Raw genomic sequence first — 25,121 nt, 5'->3', positions numbered from 1 at the left:
CTTCATCCCACTGATATAGGTAGGCCTTAATGCTGACATATTTGACATGTCCTCCAGAAATACTTTTTTATTCCATACATATTACATTTAGTCATCTTCTAAATGCTGTCAGTAACCGTGTCATGGAAAATATAGTTAACACTAGGTCTGCATGAACTCTGTAATGTGTTCATTATTGTGACAATGACATGTTTAGTTTGTAGATAGATGGATAGATTTACTTTATTAATCCCCTAGGGGAAATTCAGAATACAAAATGCGGTCACCGCTCCACAAGCACAGCCATACCACATCAACACTCAATAAATAAATAAATGCAGAGTATAAATGGCTGTGAATAACTTGGACAAAAAAGAGGTAGACTTCAAAGACAAGATGTGTTTTCTACCTATCACAAGTTGTAGTTTAGTGGTGTAATGGAAAATTTATATTACTCCATATGTGAGTACTTCAACATAGGCGTAGTAGTTCTATAACACTAAGATGAAGTACTAACACTTGGAGTAATATAAATTTTCCTTTACAGTGGTGATGACAAGATTTCTATCCTACAGTTGCTTTAGGCTTTATCTGACTAAATACAGTGCCGAGTATGTTTAAAAGTAAAAGAAGAAAGAATGAAAAATAATTTTGTTATTTATTGCATCCCAGGTCATCTTTTGTATTGTGTTTATCATGCATTTTCATATTTCAGTGATGATGAAAATGCAGTTTATTGTTCAGCACTAGCTCATACACAAATACTTTTTTAATTGGTCTATATCATTCTTTCTTTTCATTTTATCTTTACAGACCAAAAGGCAGATAAAACGAGCCTCTACAATTTCACCAAGTTGAAGAAAAATAGGAAATGGCTGAAGGTATTTTCCAGACACACTCCAGTGTTCCACTGTTCCATCTACCTTGTTCCTTGGATTTATCTCTGCTGTCAGTTTGTTTTAGTTCTATTCCTCGTTCGTCTCCTGTAGAGTATCCTATTAAGTGATGACACCACAGACTCTGACACAGACTCAGATGATTCTGACTTCATCTTGTCTCGGGAGGAGTTGCATGACATGCTGAGGTTACACCGTTACACCAGACAGCATCAGAGCAAGTTCCACTCTGATAATGAGGTACAAATGCACACACACAAAAACACATTTTATAGTAATAACTGTACATAAATTTACATTGGGATTCACTCTTGTGATGTCCTTCATTCTTCCCTTCTTACCTCTTCTTTGTAGCTTCATCAGTATCAGTACTACAGCACTGGACTCCTATCCACTCATGACCCGTTCTATGAGCAACAGCGCCACCTACTGGGCCCAAAGAAGAAGAAAATCAAAGATGAGAAGAAATTCAAGGGTAAACACCAGAAAGCAAATGAATATGACCATAACTGGAAGAAGATGAGTATGTTTTAAATTAATCATTTTAATGGATTTACTTTTCTCTTTTTAGCCAAACTGAAGAAGGTGAAGAAAAAGAAGAAGCGGGGAGAGGGAGAGTTTCTGGATGAGGGAAGACCTTATGTCACCAAGATCTTTGCTAAGTTCTCCCATGATGCTCCACTGCCTGTGGTGAAGAAAAAACATTTGACTATTGAACAGTTGAATGCACGACGACGCAAAGTCTGGCTTACTATTGCTAAAAAAGAGATTCCTAAGGTTTGTATGATGATAATGAATGGTTTAAGATTAATGGTCACACATTTTTATGGAATGCTCAGATTGAATGCTTTTTGTTTCTGTTTTGCAGACTTTTAAGCAGAAAACCTCTGCTAAAAATCTGGTGTTGACAAATGCTAAAAAGGTAAGTCACATATGTTTACCATCTTTTGTCATCATTTAAGCTTTTAAAAGCTGTATCCTGAAACACTGTCAAATAGTAATTAGCACAGCTACATTTCTGTACATTCCATGATTTAATTTATCCTGTTGTTTTTTTTTTGTCCTTTGCTCAGCTGGCTCATCAGTGCATGCGAGAGGTTCGGCGTGCTGCTATTCAGGCCCAGAAGAACTGTAAGGAGACACTACCCCGGGCACGACGACTCACAAAGGAGATGATGCTTTATTGGAAAAAATATGACAAAGTGGAAAAAGAGCACAGGAAGAGAGCAGAGAAGGAGGCCCTGGAGCAACGTAAACTTGATGAGGAAATGAGAGAGGTAGTACTTCAGTTGACTTGATCAGACTTTTTCAATTTACATTTTCATAACTGTTGAGAATACATCACAAATGATACCTTCCAGTAATATGGGATATATATTACATTTTGATCAGCTTGAGTGATGATGTAATATTCCACTGTCTCTCACAGGCTAAGCGTCAGCAGCGTAAACTGAATTTCCTCATCACCCAGACAGAGCTATATGCTCATTTCATGAGTGGTAAAGCCAGCGTGGGGGGCCCAGGTGGAGATGCAGCGCAGGAGGAAATTCTTAGAAAGCTTGAGGACACTGGTGCCCAGAGACAAATTGATATTGGAGGAGGTGTCATGGTCAATATGGGACAAGAGGATTATGGTATGAACAGCTCACTCAAGTTTAAGATTCATTGGTGATATTTGTCTGTTTTTACATTAAATTTGTATGTCTTTATGTCTGTTAGCAAACTGTACTCTAAGTGTCACAGTTCACTGCCTCTTGATCTCTGTTTTCTTCACCGCATTATTATTATTATTATTATTATTATTATTATTATTATTATTATTATTACTACTTAAAATATGAAGGTGATCAATGACCCACTGCTTCTATCAGTTGAGTGGTTGTTAATTATGACACCTCACATTTCATTGTGTGCTGATAATTAGGAAAAATGCTATTGTATTGGTTTTGTATATGGGAAAAGTTTTCCAAGTTTAGTGTTTTTGTGCACTGACTGACTGTATGCAATTTCAGATAGTGAATACTACAAGTCCCAAGCCCTCAGGAATGCTAAAGAGGCTTACCAGATTCACCAAGATAGGGTAAGTTGATGTATGCACACACAGTGTTTTTTCATTGTAAACGGCTTCTGTGCTAACCACAAACCCTCTCACTTTAGACGCGAATGTTTGATGAAGAGGCAAAGGACAGTCGTAGTGCATCATTGCATGCAGCTGGTGGGCTTTCCTTAGTTCCCACCTCTGGGTTCGGAGAGAGCTATAGCCTGTCCAACCCATCCATCCAGGCAGGTGAAGACATTCCTCAGCCCACGATCTTCAGCGGCAAACTGAAGGGTTACCAACTGAAGGGCATGAACTGGCTGGCCAACCTCTATGAACAGGTACGTTTGTGTCGCACTGTGGCCAGAACTGTAGTTGCTTGAAGAGTTTAATTAGGGTTTCTGTGGGTCCTTTACATACCCCAAAAAAGGTTAAAATACAAAAATCTTAAAATATATTAAATTCTCCTTTGATTGGTGTTAAAGTTGATTGAATTATGAAGTTAGTGTTACTGTTGCATTATCGTCAAGTCTTGGTTTTAATGTGTTTTGGGGGAAAATTACATTGATTGTGCAGTCACAAAGCTAAAATAGTTTCTCTTAGTGCTTTGTACATCTCACATGGTCAGTACTAGAGTGACATGATCTGGCTTGAGACCATTGCATAACAAGGGAGCTTGTTGAAAATAAAAGATTTGAAGCCCATTGCACTTTGTTGTTCTAGACAAGTAAATTTACATTCATTCTGTACACGCATCTTGTAACAGGAATGAAAAAGAAGCAATATAGTTTACTCCCCATCTAGTTCTATTACCATCCCCAGAAAAAAAATGCATGTTTGATTATTTTTTACCACTTGTCAGCTTAGGCAAACCAGTTTGTAGATTTGCCAGGATACTGTAGCATTTTACGTGGATAGTGTTGAGCTTTGCACTCAAAAATCCAATAAACTGTAATGAGTTTTTTTGGGTCGATAAGTAGTTACAAACTGGGCCTTAGAACATGGACACATTCTGAAGTTTCTAAGATTTCACAGCTACGTTGGTTGTTTTGTATGTCATGTTTACTTGATTACATATTATTATAATAATGAGCTCTGTGCTGTTTTCCACAGGGAATCAATGGAATCCTGGCTGATGAGATGGGACTGGGGAAGACGGTTCAGAGTATCGCCCTGCTGGCCCATTTAGCAGAAGTGAGATAAAGCAACAGTTAATTTTTCTCACACTTGCAAGAGCTTTGTGGAACATTCAATTGTCTCTATTGTTAGTGACTCGTAAACACATGTAAAAATCCATATATTTGTGCACCTGCATGCTTTAAAGAGTCCCTAGGTTCTGGCTGTGGTATTTGCAGCTGTTGGAATATTTGATTGAATGAGTTTACAACTTTTATGGCCATGAACACCTGATGAGGTAGATGTTTTGGTGTCACAACTTCCAAGGGAGACAAGATGGAATTCAGTGAAACAGTTTTGGCTTGTCATCGGCAGGAATGTGCACATCAGGCTTCCTGTTATCGGGTGGTCACACATCTGTCTGTAGAAAGAACACCTGTTGTGGCGACTGACAGTGTATTCTCTTTTCTGTTCCTGCAGAGAGACAACATCTGGGGTCCATTCCTAATCATCTCTCCCGCTTCCACACTCAACAACTGGCATCAGGAGTTCACCCGCTTTGTCCCCAAATTCAAGGTGAGAATCTGTGACGCCACTGAGAGAGCATGCCAACGGAAACATCTGTGGGAATATGTCTGCAGAAAATTTGGCATCCTCTTACATTTTTCTTCTCTTTAGGCTGCTTGCAAAGCTGTGTTGCTTCTGTGAGAAATACTACTGATGTCTATGATACAGTACTCAGAGACGCAAACATACAGTATCTACAGCTGTTCATTAGAGGGCAGTATTGTAGCATGTACCTGTTAACTCACGACTGCAGTGTTCTGTTGACCAGCTGCACTTAAAAATGAGTCTTAACCAGCCGTCTTGTAAGCTAACAGCGATCTATCAAGTACATCAGTGTGTGGGCTACACTTGTGTACACATACACATCAATATGAAGATCTCTGTGGTTCTCAACACTCAACTATGGCCATTTTCTCAGCTAGTTTTGAAATAAATCATTTCCAGTATATTTTGCTAATGAGGTGTGAAAAGACCCTATTACACAATTTGAAGATAAGCTTCCTGAACACTTAAAACAAGACTGACTGAAAACAATGGAATATCAGTGTGTGGTGAGTGATGTAATGATGTGTAAATCTTTTCACATTCTACATCAACAATTCAAGAAGTGAGTAACGTTTCAAACATGATGTTATGCCTAAGTATTTCCATTCCAGCATCACTCTTTTTGTTAACTTGTTTATTGCGAATATCAGTGTTTGTGAACAGTTTAGTTTGAACCACGGACGTGATTATTTTGGCTCACAGCCTTTTATTGTCCTGTCCATCAGGTCCTGCCATACTGGGGTAATCCTCATGATCGCAAGGTGATTCGGAAGTTCTGGAGTCAGGTAAGTAAGAGACGAAATGATGATAAGATCTGTTAAAACAATTCATTGCATGTTGAGATTATTTTGTGTTCTTCTGCTGTAACTAATTTTCTCTTTTTCTTTATTCGTGTTTAGAAAACCCTTTACACACAAAATGCACCATTCCACGTGGTGATCACCAGTTACCAGCTGGTGGTCCAGGACGTCAAGTACTTCCAGAGGGTGAAGTGGCAATATATGGTTCTGGATGAAGCCCAGGCACTGAAAAGCAGCACCAGGTACAACATTAACGTCGCTGACCTTTAAACGTGCACTTCCAATGTATATATGGCAGAGTTTCTGTGAAAAGCATCTGAAAACATGTCAATGACAAACTGCACTGTTGATGGATTTTGCAGTGCCATGAGAATGTTATTGCATATTTCAAACCCATTCACTCTTAATGGAATCTACCAAACTGACAGTTTTGCAAAGTTTTCATCACCCTCTAAATTGATAATTGCCTTTTTCTTTCCCTGTAACTGAAACCGAAGCCTTTAAAAAATGAAATCATTAATTTAATTATTTACACCTGCCTTCTCCTGTCATATGTCCAAATACAGGTTGTGTAAAAGTCAGATGAAACATATGCTCCAAATCTTTCCACGGTCTGAAAATGTGCTTCAGTCTTGAAATGAGAAACATAAACACGAATACACACTGTACTGACAGTTTGATTAAGTAGTGTAATTAGGATAAGTTATTATATACAGTATACATGTTAAAGTCATGTAGTTGGTACCCTATGTACACACCACACCTCTTCTTCGTGTGTGTTTTCAGCGTTCGATGGAAAATCCTCCTGCAGTTCCAGTGTCGAAACAGGCTGTTACTCACTGGGACTCCCATTCAGAACACAATGGCTGAGGTGAGCTGTGTGTGTGTGTGTGCACCAGTGTTTGTATTTGTGTGGTACGACTCGTGTGTTATTTTGTGTAAGCCAGAACTGTTGACAACAGTATGTTATTCCTGCCTCTCAGCTGTGGGCCCTGCTCCACTTCATCATGCCTACGTTGTTTGATTCCCATGAAGAGTTTAACGAGTGGTTCTCCAAGGACATTGAGAGCCACGCTGAAAATAAGTCCGCCATCGATGAGAGTGAGTAACAAAGGTTGCTCTCGAATGCCAGTTGAACACTTAAACCTGAGCAGAAGTTGTTATTTCTACTTCTCCAGCTGTGTGATGTTGGCAGATTCTATGATCCTGCTCAGACTAATACAAATATTTTAGCAAAATGAACATTTTTCTCTTTTTGACCCTTTATTCACATGTAAATAGCATTTTAGATTGCTAAAATGTTTTACTCGTTTGTTTATGAGGCTTTGTATGCACAGGGAAAGCAAAATTTAGGAAACAATGACATCACACTCCAATTTGCACATGTCCATTGTTGCTTTGTGTAATGAGTATGCACCTGAAACAACAACACTGGCAGATGAAAAGGATATATAAATTCTTTTTACATTTGTTCACCCCTTGTAATTATAAAGTGATAATTTGGAGCTTTTTGAAGTGTTTTCTTTGCTGTAGATCATGGTCAGCATGAATGTGTGTACTGATATTGTAATAATACAGATAGATTAGATAGATTCCTTTTATTGTCACTGCAGATAAATACAATGAAATTTTAAAGCACAAGGTAAAAAAAAAAAAAGTGTAAGAACAATAAATACTAAAGAATACAATCTAAAAATACACTTAAAAAACAGAAATAAACTCTTTTGAATTAACTTTGTAAGTTCATAACAGTCTCTGGGTCTGCTATGCTCAATATTACCCATTCTTATGTCCACCATAAATAGTGGTTTGTCTCTTTAGTTGTTTTTATTTCTCATGTTTATGAAGATATTTTCTAAAACAAATGTAATGTGGTCAGAATTTTTAATAACAGGGTAAAACACTGCTTTAGAAAAACCTCTGTATCTCTGATCTTTTATGTCTAATCTCAGCTGCATGTCATATGTTCTGTAGCTAAATAAATTTATAAATTTAAATTAGTTCATATGTTTGTGTTTTAGACCAACTTTCCAGACTGCACATGATCCTAAAGCCCTTCATGCTGCGCAGGATTAAAAAGGATGTGGAAAACGAGCTCTCTGACAAGGTAGATGGATTTACCATATTTATTCTACACATTTCACCTTCAGTTTCCAGATAAAATGTTTCGAATTCCAAATGTTTCACTCGATATAAAAAAAAAATCCAGTAGGCATACTTGCTTACATCAATTCCATGTACCCATAAATCCATCCTCCGCTGCTTAAACCTGCACCCTCCCTCCATCTGTCTTCCCGTACAGCCCAACTGACACAGAAGGTGTCGTAACAGGCCTGTGAGTGATGCTTGTGCTGGCAGATCCACTTGACAGATGTTGGACTCGGAGTCTCTCGCTGTCACACACGCCGCACACATACTCATTCATACGCTGTGGGAGTCTCGATACACAAAGTTAGAGGAATGGCAGAGTTCACCACTCCCCCACATCTGTCTTTTTCACTTTCCTTTTTGCACCCACATACAGGCCTGCCAGCCCACTTCCTTTTCTTCTTCACTGTTGTTGGTTTCTCTTGTTTTGTCAGCATACCGAAGCCAATTGTAGCTGAAGTTCAGTCACGGTTCATGTCGGTTTTTATGGTTTGTTGTTGTCGAGTCTCACTGGAGTCAAAAACATGACAGTTGATAAAACCAGTGATTTTGATGTGGGTCACGAAGCAATGATTGATTCATGCTTATTTTGGTTGAATCCATGTGAAAACTCTGAGCGCCGCTAAGACAAACGTGAGAGTCATGCTGAATCAGAAGTGAAGCAGTTTATCAGTGTTTTTAATTCAATTTTAGTCACATATTACATCACAAATGTAAAATGCTGACTCATTGGCCAGCGAAAACACACTTTTTCACTGCTGAATCATTTGCAGATGAGGGATTGTAGTAGGATATCTGTATTCTAACAGTACATACAGGGTTATATGTCAACTTTTAGTGTCAACAATTTCAGTCGCTTGCTCTATTTGACTCGTACAGACCAGGGTTTTAAGTCTGATTTGGCTTTTTATAAACACTCGGTTTGCTGTCTGCCTGCAGATTGAGATCCTGACCTACTGCCAGCTAACATCCCGGCAGAGGCTGCTCTATAAAGCTCTGAGGAATAAGATCTCTATTGAGGATCTGCTGCAGTCATCGATGGGAACAGCCCAGCAGGCTCACAGTACCACCTCCTCACTCATGAACCTGGTCATGCAGTTCAGGAAGGTAGGAATGTTTTTTTTGTTTTTTTTTTGGCGTATTTTGACTGTAGTTATCAGCATTTCCATTATTAATACTTGATTTGAATGTTTCATTGTTAAAAATAGGGAAGTATGTATTTCAGAGTTTCTCTAAAGATTGTTCCTTTGCATATTCCACTAACTCGACTTTCTGTGTATTTGTAGGTGTGTAACCACCCTGACTTGTTTGAGCGCCAGGAGACACGTTCTCCTTTCCACATGTCCCTCAAGCCCTATGTCATGTCCAAGTTCATGTACCGTCACGGCCTCCTACATTCAGACAACCAGGCCAAAAACAAGTAAGTTGTATCATAGAGATACCCTCTTAACGGGCACCTTCTTCTTGATGTGGATAGATTCTCCCCATTTCCAATAAAAAAAATTCTGCTTATTTTGATTAGACTACACTCTTAATGACTGTATTAAAGGGTAGTGTTTCTGGACGTCTACTCATTTGGGACTAAGCTGTTCACATGTAGTGTGTGGGTTGGACTGTGCTTTGAGATTTCCATCCACATTTTCAAAACTTTTTCTTTCTTGCCTTCACATTCTGTGGTGTCTCTCTCTGCATCCTCCTCAGATTACTTCAAGTGCTACTGTCTCCTTTTTCTCCAAATCACATCCAGCAGTCTCTTTTTCACAGAAAAGGTGAGCACATATCAGTTTTTTAATCCCCTATATACACAAAGTTCACCACAGAACTAAGATATCAGATTTTAAAACTTCAAATTCGCCTCGGTTTCCTATCTGTTTTTTTTCTTCTGTTTTTTTTTTTTGTTTTTTTTTGCTACCTTGTATTTATTCCTGCTGTTCTCACATTTTTCATTCTGTTTTTGCTTCTCTAGGTGATGATAAAGGAAGCTGTTTCTCCTTCCTGCGCTTTATTGATGTGTCACCTGCTGAGATGTCCAATCTCATGCTGCAAGGCACCTTAACCAGGTGGGCTTCAGGTTTCATCTTTAGATCTGTGGGTGTCTGAAAGTTAGGAGATAAAGTTGGGCGATGTGTAGTGAAGTCACACTTTGAGATGAACACTTTAATGCCCAGCGGCCACATCTCTGGATCAATCTCTGAACTTTGTCCTCTTTTTTTTTTTTTTTTTTTTTGTAGAAGTGATTTCACTGTATTTTTATGATTGCTTTTTTCTTCTCCCTGTTCTTCACAGGTGGTTAGCACTTTTTCTGTCCCTGAAAGCTGCATATCGGCTCAACTATCAACGCCTGTTTGGCCTTGAAGCAGCAGAGCAGGGGGAAGTCCAAGATGGAGGGGGGAGCAGGACTACGTGTCTATCACACAGGGACTTGATTCTGTGGCTAAACAGACCTACCGCCTTCCCAAACGCACGCACCAGCCCAGTTTTCCAGGTGAGAAACACAGACATAAATCTATGTAAAAGATTCCTCTGCATCACCATCTGCAGCACATGTGGCTGTGAAAGATAGGTCAAACAGCAGCGATGAGGCATGTGCTGCTGACTCTTTGGAAATTTTCCCTTGAGCATCAGTCAGTGTTTGGCCACACAGAATGCTCTCTGCCCCGGGCTTCCTCTGTCTCCTCTGGGATACAGTGTGGAACCTAATCCCTTTATCGCCTTATGACCCAGCAACACTTTCGTCCCTTGTCTTTCCTCCCTCGATCTCTCTCCAGGGACTGTGCAGTCCAACATTTATCTCCATCTCTGCCGTCACTCATGTATAAGAAAGCTTTGGAAAGCTTCAGGGGTATAAAAGTAAAATACCATTTCCTTACAAAAACAGGAATTGACCTCCATGGCGACCCTTATCACATCATTGTGGAGATCCTTTTGCAGTTTATGGTTCAGTTTAGTAGCTTATCCATCTGTAAATTACATCTTTAGGAGGATTAGGGTAATCTCAGTTTTTTCATACTTAACTCAAATGCTTCCATATGTACTCAACCTTTAGATTTAGCGATATAATGAGACAGCACATATTTAGTTCATTTTTTTGTAATATTTGGCAAATTGGAAATCTAATCATTTGTGAGAATAAGTTAAAATCATAGCTGCCAGATTAAATATTACAATCATCTTGAAAACCCTGCTTCTCGTCTCAGTCCTTACTAAGTGATTATAATCTGTATGCATAGCTGAAAAAGATAAAACCACGTCAGATTGTTCATCCACTCAATGGCAGATGCATATCGCATTTCCCCCAATTCGAACTTAACTTGTTGGGTGGAAAAATGCTGTCGGGGTAATTCCATCCTCCCCTTCCTCCCCCGGCCTCATCACAGCCAGGCAGCTGCCCAGCGTGTTGGGTTCCCCCCCAGAGCGGCTTACGGAATGAAAAAGTACAGAATTTTAAGAAAAAGTTGAAATATTAACGGGAAAAGAACTTGAAGTGAAACCTAAAGACACCTGGAGAGTTAATGTGTGTACTGCATGATCATGTGAACCCCAGACTCCCACTTGAGCTTCTAGAAATTACTCACTCCCACTGTTGTAGCCAAGTACTTTCAACTCCTCATTTTTCTTTTGAAGCTGCGTGTAGCTGGCACACTGTGCTCGTACTCTCTGCAAGGCTCATTCTGGCTGTGGACTTGACAGTGTGGTCAGTGTTGTTTTCAGCCTTCCTTCTGCTCCTGTTGAGGGAACTCTAAATACCTCAACAGTTCCTCAGATTAACCTATGGCAGTGTGCTCTCCCTGTGGCTTATGCCATTATGAAACATGTCATATGGGTTGTGATATGTGACTAAGTTGATAATTCTGAGTTTGTCAGTACTGTTTTACATTGCTTTAATTCTACTTTTTCAAAGTCTCCATTGACAGAATAATAATCTCTTCCACTTGAGCCACAAATCATCAATTTGGGCAATACATTTTCACTCGAGAGCACTAATATTCCAGTCATAATCTTATTTTGTAAAAATGTTAGTAGCACCTTTGAACACACATTGGGTGTAATAACAAGTATCTGCACTCATGCAATATGTTATAGCCTATCAGTTTCATGGTCGTTGACAAATTGCTTATTTGGCCACTGAGCTTTTGTGATATTTTATGTTTCTTTTTTTTAAATTCTGCCATTAGATGGCACTGTGTATCTACCACTTATACCCTGTCACTCATCAACATTCACATAGCCCTCACATACAGTATTCTTTAACACCTACCACTGTATTATGTTTAAAATATTCATGTTATCTCCATAAAAGGTTATATTTTCCAATAACCTTTGCTAAAAATGTACACATTTAATCCACAGAATGTCTTGGCTGAAAATTCTGTGCTGAAAAGATTATATGATCACAGTTTATCCTATGATATACACTGTTCAAATCATATAAGCTGTAATAATAGCTCGTTTTATATAATATTTTAAGTATTTGGCCAGTGTTTACTTACATAACATTTCAGGCATGAAGCCAATAAAACGCACCACTGGAACAGTTTTGAAACCATGACAGCTGCACTCAATAACCTCTGTGGGCATCTATGTACTTCTGCATTGTTTCTTTCTTTTTGTAATTGCTGTTTGTTTTCAAGTGAGTAAACATAGTAGTGTCAGTCTTTGTCACAAATCAGTGCAAGAACTAAACAATTTCAGTTGATTTCACCTATAATTCCAAGTAGTATAATAATTTATGTGTTTACATGCATTACAGGAGCTAGTTTTCACAGCTGTCAGACCGGGCATGATGGGACACACAGACGTGACGATCCACAACCGAAACTCTGCCACTTCCACACTGCGGTCCTGCCAGCCCACACTGCCACCCAAGTTCCTTCTCACCGCCACGCCCAGGGTATGTGTGTGTGTGTTTTTGTGAGCAGTAAATGGCCCTAGAAAGGACTGGTGTATTGCACTCTTTTGTATGGACAGTTGAACTGTGTGTGTGTGCGTGTGTGTGCTTGATAGCCCTTGTGAGACAGACAAGTCTCTGGGTGGTCATGGAAAGGGAAGAGGGAAACTCAGTGCACACAGCTTTTGTAGACCTGCAACAATGACCAGGTCTTATCTATGAAATGTGCGTTTGTCTGTGTGTGTGTGGCTGGGAAGTGGGGGTGACCACAGTGGCTTCCAGCTGCATTTAAAACAAACAGAGCTTCTAAAAAAGGGCTTCTTGCTGTGGTTGTCCACCAGTTGCCCTCCTCCTATACATACACAAACATACAGAAGCTGCTGATTCAGTGAAACAAGCGTTTTTTCAGAGGTTTCCCTCAACAGAAAGTATACATAGGTCTCTTTGTGGAGACAGTGAAATATAATAGTTTTCGATTTGCAGTCAAAAACCTTCACATTGAACATCACAGAAATCTTTAAGGGTACTAATAGTCCACAGTTGTGACACAAAATCACACAGTATCATGTTTCAAAAGTAGAAAACCCTCTGCATCTTTTTTGGTTTCCTAGGTGACAGCAGTTCCCATGGAGCGATATTGTGACGATCGCAGTGCCGAGTACGAGTGGCGGGTGACACGAAGCGGAGGTGGAACAGTCTTCAAGCAATGCTTCCTCTACGGCTCTCCTGAACTTGCCTCTGATTGGTCTACGAGAGCCAATTCCTTCCACCCACAATGCCCTGGGGGTATAATGGGCCTGTACCCTCGCCATGGATGGTCCTTCATTCGGATACCCGGTAAGGACTGCATGTGTTTTACCAACATCCTGTTGGCCATCAAGTAGTCTTGTTACGAAAAAGGGGCATATATCATGCTGTTGTGCTAATATTGATGCTACTATTACTTATTTATCTAATGAAATGTGGTCCAAATTGTGCTGGGAGACAAAGACAAGCAAAAATCTCTTTAATGTTTGACTTAATTGCAATACATACAATATATTGTATCATTATAAACCAAAGCCATGCAAGGTACTTGACATATTCACATAAATATACACTGGGAGACACTTGTCAGACATCATGACTTTAAATGTATCAGCAAAACATTTAAATCCAACCAAACATGTTTAAATCAGACAGACTCCCTAGAAACAGACACGAAAGCACTCTCTAGCTTTGGATCATTGATGGTATATTAATAATGTCTATCTATAATAGTGTCTTTTCACAAGTATTGTCTTTGTGTGTATGTACCTCATGTTTGTGATATAGAGCAAGATGCTACGGTTGAATTCTATAGATCACACGCCCCTAGTCCACGTAGGAATACAAGTGATTTTAACAATAACTGTTTAAGTACACTTAAAAATGAATGAACCATAACTTTCTTGATTCCATTTGGTGGTTTGCTTGCCATTTATGTTTCAGTCTTGTCACTGGGATAATTAATTACAAATCGAAGGGAAAGTTGAATTAAAAAACCCATGGGAGAATCCGGCGAAGGGGCAGGAGGGCACAGCCTGGCACATCACCTTCCTCTCTTTTTCGGTCTGTTTGTCTGCTAAACAGCTGACCTCACAATCTGACCGCGCTGCTGCAGTCATTCAAGTCACGTAAACACACACACACAATTTCCATTCAGGTGTGAGTACATTGTGTGCGTAGGTGGGCGTACATGCGCACTTTATCAGTTGAGGGTCAGCGGGAGCAGCGCTGGAGCTGATTCACTGCCAGGGTTTCGATGACTGATGGATGTCCAGGGTGAGAGAGGTCATTGGTTTTACAGACATCACTTCCCTTGTCAATGACCTCCTCAGCCTCAGCGCTTCTGATTAACTGTCTCAGCTGTAGATTATGATGACTTTTCTGTTTTGGTTTAATGCAGTAACACAGGTTTCTCAGTGGATATATATTTATTTCATTCTCTTACTTTGCTTAAGTCTCCCAATACATTATTATGCAGATGAAGCAGATTTATAGTTTTTAAATTCTCATGAGGTTTGATTTTCATTTTGCAGTTCAGTTTGGGTTGTGATTTGAGTGTAGCTTTGCACTTGAAAAAGTAGTTTTATGTTGTTTAGAGAAATTGTCACTAGCTTTTGTCACGTTTTAGTGGTAGATTTGTTTTTCAAAGTATTACAATGGAAGTTTTCAATGATAGACCTGAAAATGGGAGAATCTTTATTTTATTTCCATTTACTGATGCTATTTCTTTACTCTTTAGTAACCCTGAGTTCTTACAAGAATAATGACACCCCCAAACGTATCACAATATCCTTCCAATCCCATACCATTTTTGCTACAGTGCAATATTGAAATACTTCATTTCTTTCCTTTCTACCCATCTGTGTATGCATGTGCTTATGAGTGTGTTTGTGTGTAAAAGTGAGAAACAAAACAAGTATTTGTGTGTCTGTGTGAGAACAGTCTGAAAGCTCTTGTGAAGTTATACGGGAGCAGACAAAGCGAGGAAGTTTAGCTGCTGGTCATTGTTCAAGCTCTTAGTTAGGTAACACTAATAGATGGCTGGTCTGTGTGTACATTTGTGTGTATGTGTGTGTGTGGTGCATCGAGTCCATTCAGGGACGTGTGCAGCTCTCACACGGGCCCGAGGTGTCTCTCACCTCTCCCTACACACTCTCCCACGCTCTGCGGTTTTACCTCTGCTCACACACAGAATAAGGACAAGCTTCTCCCCCGTCTCTCCCACCGAAAAACAGGACCACACGCTGATCTGAAATCAGTGTCCAGCTTCAGCCTCTCAGTCCGTCTGGTCTCCCACTTCTTTCTCAGCCTCAGTAGGAAGGAAGTGACCCAACACTCCGGCACCCGTCCTCTGCTGAACACATTGTTGCCACATCAAGGCCCAGATATGTACAGTAGCCCAGCTGAAGTTTCCCACCCTCCCTCTCCTCTGCTCTCCCAGCCCCACACCTTTAGAACAAATGGCAGAGCTGAATAACTGTTTGTTTTGAGCGCCATGGCGTGAGTACGGCTACCCACTGGTATCGATGGAGGAATCTAATCAGAGGACTTATTAGGAATCAGGCTGTAGAGGAGGAAAAAACAACTGAGGCACAAATATCTCCGTGTTCTTTATTTTTGTTTTTGATGTTCTTGTTGTCAGTAGTTGATTTGTTATTTTTTAGCCAGTGGGATGGTCCAGTGGAAGCACCCCCCCATCCCACACCACCAGCTAACACGCACTAGCATACACATCCTAAAGGATGCCTTAACTCTAACTGTAACGTCTCCAATTCTACAGTTATAGTTTATCCTCTTTCCTTTTTCTGTTGCAACTGCAATTATATTTTTATTAGTGCATTAAAGTGATGAGCACATAAAACGTTATATCTTGTCAATAAAGCCTCTCAACTTTAGAAACTTTGTGAGGAGATGTAGTTCACAGAATCAGTAACTCCTTTAAAGCTTTACTATCATGTCAGCGTTTCTTTCTTTTTATGCCCTTTTCCCTTTATTTTGTTTTACAACTTCCTAATCTCTTTTGCATATTGCTTTTATTCTTGTTTGACTTGGTTTCATATTCCTTTTGTGCTCATTTTGTGTCTTGTATTGTTATGTTATTGTCTACTCCTGTCTTCCTCTGTGCATTTTCTTGTTTTACCTATACCTTAATGCTTTCCTTTTTACATTTCTTGTCTTAAAGGTGCTGTCTAAAAGAATTCAATACATTTTACAGGACTTTCAGGCACACTAGAGGATGCATTTTAATCATTTGTCGCCAAGTGTTTGTTGTGAATGGTCAGCTCTTAAATTGTCCACAGTTTCACTGTGATCTGTTTACGGCAGCGCCTTACTGTTACCTGTTAGTGTTGGTGGTGATCGCATAGAAAGGAAGCAGCATGCAGGGAAATATCAGCCTGAAATTGCACCCATGTAGTTATCCAGCCTGAACAACCAAGACGCGACAGCAGCAGAGGTTTTGACTATAATTACAGTGAAATTTCAGTCATGTTGTTTGCTAAATTGCCACACAGTTCTGTGGTCACCTCTCCTTCGCTTTCCGGAACCTTTCTATGGTTAGGCCACCAAATTTTCAATTTCATGCTGAAAGACAATTTGCGTCATTTTAAAAAATCACTTTGAAAGGAAACATTTTTCTGTTCACTGTAGGATTATTTGCAGAACATTCCAGAGTGGCACAGAAATAACCGTCATTGCAGTCTGTGTGGCCCCTGTGCTACTTACTCTAATTAGAAGGAAGGTCCACAAAATGACGGCCTTCTCACTATAGAGCGGACTCTTTTTCTAGCTTTATTGTGAGAATCATCATTGCCCACAAAAGAACGTGTAAGACGGAAACAATAAGACCACGGACAAAGGTCTATGCATTTATGTGGAAGCATAGCTTCTTTTTTAATCACCGTACTTGAATGCATGTGTGTTTATCAATCAGACTATGTGAGCCCAGTCAGATCCAGCCCAGCAGACCACATCGGTCTGTGGGAAATGCAGTTCTGCCTTCCTGTCCCTTCAAAGAAACTCTGCTCTCCAGCAAAATGGCAGGAAGCTTCCCCCGGGCCCCTGATAGACGGGCACAAAACAACATAGACGTCCAGCCTCACCACATCACCGTCTGCCTCTACCCCTCCACACTCTGCATTAAACCGGCACCAACCGCCGTCTGCACAATTCAGCACTTTTTTTGAAGGGGGGGCAGCTTCGAAGAAAAAACAAACCATCCAGCCAAGTGTGTAAAGGCATAGATGTTTTGGCTTCCTTGTCATATTTGTGGATATTAATGTGCTCACTAATACTAAGATCCTCAAAATCTCAAAGTAGACTGAAGGGGGAGACATAAGCCACAGTATACCTTTTATACTTAGATCTTTGACCATGGAAGCCAAGTAATATGTAGCTCACTCTATTCCTTCGCCAACTAGCTTTCATCTGTGGTGTGTGTCAAGTCACTACTGGCCAAGGGTGAGCGTCCATCATCTATCTTAATGACAGAGTTCACTGCTGTGGTGTGGTGAGGTTGTCCCACGAACCTCGCAGCACTCGTCAGACTATCTGTCTCTTCCAATGTCTAACGATTCCTGGAGGACCAACACAAATACTCGTCTTTGTGTAATACTTAAGGGGAAGCAGAGAATATTTACTGACCCCATCTTTCAAAGACTGTCGCGCAGAGGTTTTTAGCGAAATATCTTTCCCATTTGTCTCATCTGTAAAACCTCAGCAACCCCAAACAAGCAGATAAAATGTTACTGTAAAACGCTTCACTCTCAGTTTCACCTAAAACCCCCCGCTGGCATCTGGCTCTTAGCTTTCCTGGTCCTATAGCTGTGAGGAAATTAAGTTTAAGTCTGATTTTGTCAATACATGCAGAAGCAGTAAAGTAGTGTCAGGCTAATATTTCCATCATCAGTAGCGATGAACAAGTGTTGCTCATTGACTTATTGATTGCACAGTGTAATGTATCATTATACAGTGAGGGGCCGACTCTCAGTTCGATCGCAGATTCGACCTGTTCTCTGGCCCCCCATCTGTCTCTCTTTCTCACATAACCGTCCATCCATCTTCTTTCATCAGCTCCTCGGTTTTTTGTTGTTTTTTTTTTTTTTTTTCCTTTTGAGTCTGCCATCTCATTTCTTGCCATCTCCTCTGTTGTTGGATCGCATCTGGCCCACTTCCCTCTCCGTCGAGGGTGGCACCACTTTTGGATTTAGCAGCAGCGTCTGAGGCGAAGGGGTACAGGACAGGACAGGACAGAAGATTGCAGTGGCGTATTAATGAAATTAGTGCTGTACTTGGTTTGGGAGTATCAGGCGCCAGGCACCAGGGCTGGGCCGGGGTTAATTAGCTGGCAGCAGGCCTCTAATTGGGTCAGGACCGTGTCAGGCCCCTGGCTCTGGCCCTACAGGGATTGGATTACACTGTCAGGGGACAGACAGTAGGGGGAGGGCGAAAGGGTGGGTGTAGGGGGGAAATGGAATCGGGGAGGACGAGTTTGTAGTAGTGGAGGAGGGAAAGATGCAGAGGGAGCTGGAGGGTACAGTCGATGTGGTGGAGAGGGGGAGAGAGAGGAGAGAGAGGAGAGACAGGGGAGTGTAGCTTAATCTGCCAGCAGGAGGTAAGGACAGGAGGAGACGGGGAGGGCTGGCTGGTTGAGTACCACTGTTAGACAGGATTGGATTTAGGCGGCGAGGGCGGGGGGGGTGCTATGAAACGGGGGCAGGGCAGGTGGTGAAGCTTGATATGTGTATCCATAGCAACGGCAGAGTGGTGTGACACCACATGGGATTTGCTTGTGTTTTTGGGGTGGGGTGTTATTGCAGTCCATATCCTTGACAGAGCATGATGAGAAACTTTCTTTTTTACATTTTGCACATTTTCTGAATCACATTTTACCCAAAACTGCTAATTATGTTTGCTTGTATGTGAAATACAGCTTCTGTTATTGGAAGAACATTGCACATCTCATGCCCAACCCCTACCAACTCATAATGTACAGTTCCACAAATTTCAAATACATTTCATATCATTGAATCTACGCAACTGAATTGTTTCATTATTTTGGCTACAGTGTCCTCTGTCTCAGCTGCCTGCCAGGCTTCCTCTATAAATCTTGCCAAAATGTAAGTCTCCACATGAAAAAGCCAACTCAAAGAAAAAAAGCCATCAGCTGCAGACAACCAAGACAAATTGTTTCTCTTCCACTGGATGTTTTCCACTAATCACTGTACAAAATGCATGTTTATATAAAATTCATCACCAACAAAACCCAGATCACAAAGAACACGCAACTGTTTCTCCTTAGGATCCCCTTCATGTCTGTCTACCTTCAGTACCAGTGGGAAAGTACCCAACAATACACTGCAATATAAAACAAAACAGGAATTTTCCCCAGATGACTTTAATATCTCTATTTGGTTTGAAGTAATCATTCTACAGTGATTGCGTAGGGATGTGCATCTCAGAAGCATAAAATCAGAAAAATGACTTTTTACTCTGAGGGTTTACTTGCACGTCACTGTGTTAAAGTTAAATGTACCATTGGTTTCAACACAAAAGCAGATGAGCGCTGTGATGACTCATCTAAGGTGATTCTACGGGAAACTGGTTGGGGGCCCTGTTGACAGAATATCAGTTTTCGTCAGCATCATCCTTTCTGCACCCGGAATAATCCATATTTATGATTCCAGCTGACATCGCTGTTCTATTTTGCATCTAGCTCTGCTCCTTTTCAGTGTGTTTTCTTTTGTGTTCTCGCTCATTTTTAGGTTGCGGTTGAGTTAATTTGCCACATTTGATTGCACGCCACTGTGTGTCTTTCATTGCAATGCGATTATTGCATTTGTGATGTGAGGCTTCTTTTGGATTGCCGTTAACTATCCAACATTGCTTTTACAGTGTACTAAATGTGACTAAAATACAACAGGCTCTTGAAGGCCAATTCATTTAAATGCCACACTAGTGAGATGTATATAGACATGGATTTAAATCCCTTTAAGCCTTCCGTAATTCATGTTACTACATTCATTTTCTTCACATTTGTGCATTTCACTGCAGCCACACACAGCTTATAATGTAAGCCATAAGTGTTATGTTGGATTGAGACGGACCTCCAAAGCTCTCCCAAATCGCAATTATTCATTTTCTTGGCTTCGCTTTATAGGGTATGGCAGCGGTATTTAGAATCAGGGATTTTCTGTATGCAGCCCTAAACGGTTTGAACTCAGCCACCTCACTGTGTAAGCCACATCACTAGGGTTTATAGAGTTTAGATAGTGGTAAAGGTGGAATTTATTGAAGACAATCTTGTTATTTCTGTTCACTGCAAATTATTTGGTTCTTACCAAGATAAGAAAAGCTTAGATTTAGAAGTGCTGGATAATTGATCTTGTTTTAAGAGTTATTTTCCTATTTTAAGCGTTCACACATCTATAGACAAGCTATTTCTAGATTTAACAATCTTAATTCAAGAAATCTTGTCAAGTGAAATTATCTTGCTGCATGGACAGATATTTCACTTGTTTTGAGTACCATTTTCCTCAGATTGAGTGTTTTTATCTTGTTTTTAGGCACCCCTTTTTTTTTTTTTTTTTTTTTTTTTTTTTTACAGTATTCTGTGATTGTGTATTTATTACTGCTCTTTGGACTAATCATGTCCCTGTAAGTGCATTATCCATGTGAGTAATCAGAACATTACCTAAACTTTTGCATGAAGAAAAAAACTGTCTTGACTGAGATGTCTTTGATTCAAAACATAACATGATCCTACTACTTCACTCTGGGATTTTGTGATTTTAACTCTATACCAATCAACAATTGCTGGAGTTTAAAAAACATGGAACATAAGTCTTCAGATAGGGGCTTGAACCCATCTTCAAACATGACATTGGAGTCTAGAGGCTTAACTGTAATCTGCTAAACAGAAACAGATTGGTAGCAGGGGTTGAGCAATATTGCCTTATATGTGCATTTGCAAATTTGCCAAGTGCTGGTTTGCATCTGGGAAGCTGGCAGTTTGGCCCGCGGTGCTAGTTGGTGCCCTTGACTGAACAACGGCCCTGGTTAGACTGGCACCTGTGGTGAGGAGGCCCCGTCTGATCTAAACCACAACATCACCGCCGCCGCCACCACGCTAATACTGCTTTACTGAAGCCGGAGCCACCACAGAGCCCCTCTCTTTCCCCTCTGTCCCCCTCTGTCTGAACCGTTTTCTTCTCTGCCCATGTCTAATCCTCTGCATGTCTCACTGGCTCTTCCTTTCCCTTTTCAATCCGTCCACTTTCTTGACGCCAAGGCCAATTATAGGCCTTTGATGGCTGAATACAGTGTTTGCAAAGCTAAGGGCTTGTGGTGTGTCGGTTTCTTGGCAAGTTTGAATGACAGTTATGTATAACTACTGCATACTTTAGAAAAAAAGCCAGACTTAAGGTGGCTGCACTTCAGGTTTAGTTTATTGTCTCTTGTCTCTACTATTGTTTTATTACCGACTATGTTTCATTCACAAAATATACAGGTTTCACCCTCATTTTGAAAATTAAGTTGTTTACGTGGCTAATGAAAAGGAATATTCCTACTTCTATGCAACTCCACATACTTGGAATAATATGGTGTTTATCATTATCATCATTAAATACGAAAAAGTGGCTGGGGCTGTAATGTACTATCTTGCTCCTTTGCATCAAACTAAAGTATTTTTTCCCTTTTGTGAACAAAGTCTCGCTCTTTCATTTGTTTAATTTTTGCTGCATATCCAAGAACCTGTTGATATATCCACATCTTTTAATGTTTAAGAATAGGTGTGTCTGTACTTCTGACCGGTGACCTAGACTTTTCTTTTGGACTTTCATCTCGTCGTCTACTTGCTTTGTGTGCACCAAGCAGAGCTGAGTAGAAACAGGCCAAAGGCTGTAAAACTGCTGTAAAATCTCCAAATGAGACTCTTATCCAAAGCTGAAATAACCTTTTGGAATATATTCTTTACATTTGTATGAAAAGTGGATTATGATTATATTGTGAATAGTTGTGCAATATGTCTATGAAAACATCATCGCCCTCCTGTGTTTCTTTGTCCTCCCTTTCCTACTTCCCAAGTCCACTTTTAGATTTTCTCCATTACTCTAACTTCTGAATTTCTGCATTTTAGTGAAGTTGTTCATTATTTTTCTTTATCTTTAGAACAACCACAAAGGAATAGATGCTTTTCTCTTAATACAGCAGCTGTCCAGGGTAAAAATAAACACATTAGTATGCATTCAAATCCTGAACTTATCCTGTCAGCACTTCCCAGGGACTGAATGTTCTGGGTTGACACCACTCCATACTAAGCTTTACAATACTTCCCCAGAGTGTTTCCTCTGGTCATCTGTTCTATTAGTTCCTCTTTAACACCTCTACAGGGCCTGACCTTTTGGGGGGCTAAACCAAAGGGTCACAGGCCAGGGTTCAGCCTGAGTACACATTAGCATTGAATGTTGCCGGTTCAAATTCAATAAGGATTTAGCAGATCTTTTCGGATCATTGAGTGTTCTTTAGCATCTATGAGTTTCTTAAAGGCATTATTTTATGCCCTTGTCTTGCAAATGTGTTGCAGGATGCTGCTGTATGTGTATTTTATTTTTCAGACTTTGTGTTTTAGATTCACAGAACACAGTTTTAATACAGTTGCTTGCATTGACAAAGAAAGGAAATAAGAATTGGAAATATTTATATGCCTAGGTTTTCACTGTACAAAAGAGCTTGGGAACAAGTGTCCAACTCGAGTGTGGGACGGCCAAGCCTGACTCTCCCTTAGGGACTCTCTTGTAACCCTGGCCTGACCCTGTCACCTGACCCTGGACCCGGCCTTAGGTTCCCCCACTCGGGGGTCACGACCCTTTGGTCAAACACCATAGTGTGCCTGTCATTTGGTCGATGGCTGCACCCTGCCTTTTTCTCATTCTGCCATTGTGCCAGATGACGTTAATTCCTCATCAGCTGGACAAGGAGGGAACCACTTCAACCGCAGAGTCCCTCGTCAGATTGCTGCCCATTTGCTGCTCTCTTTGGTCAATCATTTTAATCCTGAACAACACTTGATGTGATACTGGCAGCAACGTGACCCAGACCAACTGCCTGGCTTATTTGTTCGTCTTTTGTGCCATTATGCGAGACAAGCATAATTTGCTTTTTCTCCCAGTTTCTCTGCCTTGTATTCTAACTCTCGCTCACTCTTGTTTTTCTTTATTGTTTAGTCAATAAGGGTGTGTATGCTGTGGGTAAACAGTCACCAGATTAAGGGCAGGTTTAGGACAAGTGATCCCTGAGCTGATCCTCTCTGGTGACAGGATCTTTATCCTTTCCAGATTGTCATCATCATCATCATCGAAGACTTATATTGATTAGGGGGCAAGTTCATAACCCCTGAAATGAGAGGGCTGCTTTTCAGGGCTAATTAAGTAAGACGTAATAATGAGGGCGGTTCATTATTATTTTGCACAATGAGTGAATGAATAAAATGAATGCGATAGAAGCATAAGTCTCTTCAGCTTCAGGTGTTCACTTTTCTGCTACTTTTTCCTTCTAGATAAAGAGAGCCTTATCACCGAAAGTGGAAAGCTCCATACCTTGGATATCCTGCTGAGTCGACTAAAGGCCCAGGGACACAGAGTCCTCATCTACTCCCAAATGACCCGCATGATAGACCTACTGGAGGTATAAACACACAAACACACACACACACACACACACACACACACACACACAAAATGGCCTTTTTGTTGTCTCTAAACTCTTACCATAGCTCAAATATTCCCCACAGAATGACAGATGGTGACCATACTATCACACTCTCACTATTCATACTCACACCAAATGACTGTATTAACTCTTGAAAATGATGAACAAATATAAATGTACATTTTTTTTATTAATGTGGTTAAAGTCAGAGTGAACTTTTGACATCCTGAACTGAGTTACATGCACCAAACAGCAAAGACAATGCTGCCATGTGCAGCACGTTACCATCATGTGGAAGTAAACATGAAAGGCGCTGAAGATTTAATCGTTTACAAGATGATGTGCAGTAGAGGCCAGCAAATTTGTGAACACATAATAACACAGCTGTTGCCCATATTTGTGTTCACCATGTGAGTCTGGCCAGTGCACAATCTGAATGTCAATTCAGAGTGATGTCACATGAATTATTATAGGATAGTTCAGACTTAGGTCACATCGCAACAAATCCAACCTGTATCTCATTTAGGACCACATGGATGTGGATCAAATTGGAACTCAACAGAACAAATTCAACATGATTTGTGCTGTTCGCATTATTATTGTTAAAAAAAAAAAAACATCTGATTGGCGGGAACGTTGTTTTTTGCCAGCAGTCTGACCGTAGCATTACAATATCAACAGACCCATGTGCACCAGCCACTGAGAACGGTTTAAAACTGGCTACCATTGAAATGCACCCTGCTGTGTATTCAGACTCATTATCAGCTATGTAACAGACATGAAAATACCAACTACCGAAACGTATTACAAAAACTGTCTAATTACGTTCCTGAAAAAATGCACCTTAATCTGTCATTTGCATATGTCTCTGTGGTTCCATGCAAGTTGTTTAACTGGTCTGCCTTCAGTGGAGATGGTATTGAGCTCCAGTATGTCTAATCACCCTGCCTCTCCCTGGTTAGTGCACTCATTAGACAGCTAATTAACAGGTCAGGTCTAATTAGCAAGGTCTCATCTGCAGAGGAGGCAGCCAGATGGGAGGGATGACTAGAAGAAGTGAGGAAAGAGGAGAGGTGGAGGGACATGGGGGAGATGGGAGTGGCAAGGGACTTGGGGATAGAGGGGGAAAGAAATTGTGCAGATAATCAAAGACAAAGAAAAGACATGATGAGAAACTCAATTTAGTTTCAGAGTGTAGCAAGAAAGTTTGACACCACCATCTTCATACAGCAGGAAAACAAGCTGTTATTATGTGTCGACAGCCTTGGTTAAATACTCTATTGTTGCCTCCATATTTGTTGCAAACATCACTATGGAGCCAAAAGCCTCTGGCATGATGTCATTGGGAATTCCTTCCCATTCACACGGTGCAGTGTTGTTTCCACAGCCAGATCTTTTGATGGCAGATG

General features: G+C 40.5%; 1 protein-coding gene across 3 annotated transcripts in view; it reads left to right on the top strand.

The window, feature by feature from the left end:
• The window catches only part of ino80 (INO80 complex ATPase subunit), a 46,878-nt gene that overhangs the window by 2,173 nt on the left and 19,584 nt on the right, over nucleotides 1-25,121 (top strand). For all 3 annotated transcript variants that reach the window (XM_030128720.1, XM_030128718.1, XM_030128719.1), the window contains exons 5-28: nucleotides 793-860; nucleotides 969-1,115; nucleotides 1,230-1,350; nucleotides 1,447-1,652; nucleotides 1,744-1,797; nucleotides 1,949-2,152; nucleotides 2,305-2,509; nucleotides 2,888-2,955; nucleotides 3,033-3,254; nucleotides 4,027-4,107; nucleotides 4,510-4,605; nucleotides 5,367-5,426; nucleotides 5,541-5,683; nucleotides 6,228-6,312; nucleotides 6,425-6,542; nucleotides 7,463-7,548; nucleotides 8,529-8,696; nucleotides 8,876-9,009; nucleotides 9,291-9,358; nucleotides 9,556-9,649; nucleotides 9,876-10,074; nucleotides 12,340-12,480; nucleotides 13,089-13,314; nucleotides 23,561-23,688. In XM_030128720.1, coding sequence (XP_029984580.1) covers nucleotides 793-860; nucleotides 969-1,115; nucleotides 1,230-1,350; nucleotides 1,447-1,652; nucleotides 1,744-1,797; nucleotides 1,949-2,152; nucleotides 2,305-2,509; nucleotides 2,888-2,955; nucleotides 3,033-3,254; nucleotides 4,027-4,107; nucleotides 4,510-4,605; nucleotides 5,367-5,426; nucleotides 5,541-5,683; nucleotides 6,228-6,312; nucleotides 6,425-6,542; nucleotides 7,463-7,548; nucleotides 8,529-8,696; nucleotides 8,876-9,009; nucleotides 9,291-9,358; nucleotides 9,556-9,649; nucleotides 9,876-10,074; nucleotides 12,340-12,480; nucleotides 13,089-13,314; nucleotides 23,561-23,688 — 3,122 coding nt within the window. The remainder of the gene's footprint in view (nucleotides 1-792; nucleotides 861-968; nucleotides 1,116-1,229; nucleotides 1,351-1,446; nucleotides 1,653-1,743; nucleotides 1,798-1,948; nucleotides 2,153-2,304; nucleotides 2,510-2,887; nucleotides 2,956-3,032; nucleotides 3,255-4,026; nucleotides 4,108-4,509; nucleotides 4,606-5,366; nucleotides 5,427-5,540; nucleotides 5,684-6,227; nucleotides 6,313-6,424; nucleotides 6,543-7,462; nucleotides 7,549-8,528; nucleotides 8,697-8,875; nucleotides 9,010-9,290; nucleotides 9,359-9,555; nucleotides 9,650-9,875; nucleotides 10,075-12,339; nucleotides 12,481-13,088; nucleotides 13,315-23,560; nucleotides 23,689-25,121) is intronic.

This window comes from Sphaeramia orbicularis, chromosome 24 (genome assembly GCF_902148855.1).
Source record: "Sphaeramia orbicularis chromosome 24, fSphaOr1.1, whole genome shotgun sequence".
In the NCBI taxonomy this organism is placed as follows: domain Eukaryota; kingdom Metazoa; phylum Chordata; class Actinopteri; order Kurtiformes; family Apogonidae; genus Sphaeramia; species Sphaeramia orbicularis.
The sequence above is the reverse complement of the archived record's forward strand: the minus strand, read 5'-3'. Positions and strand labels throughout refer to the sequence as shown.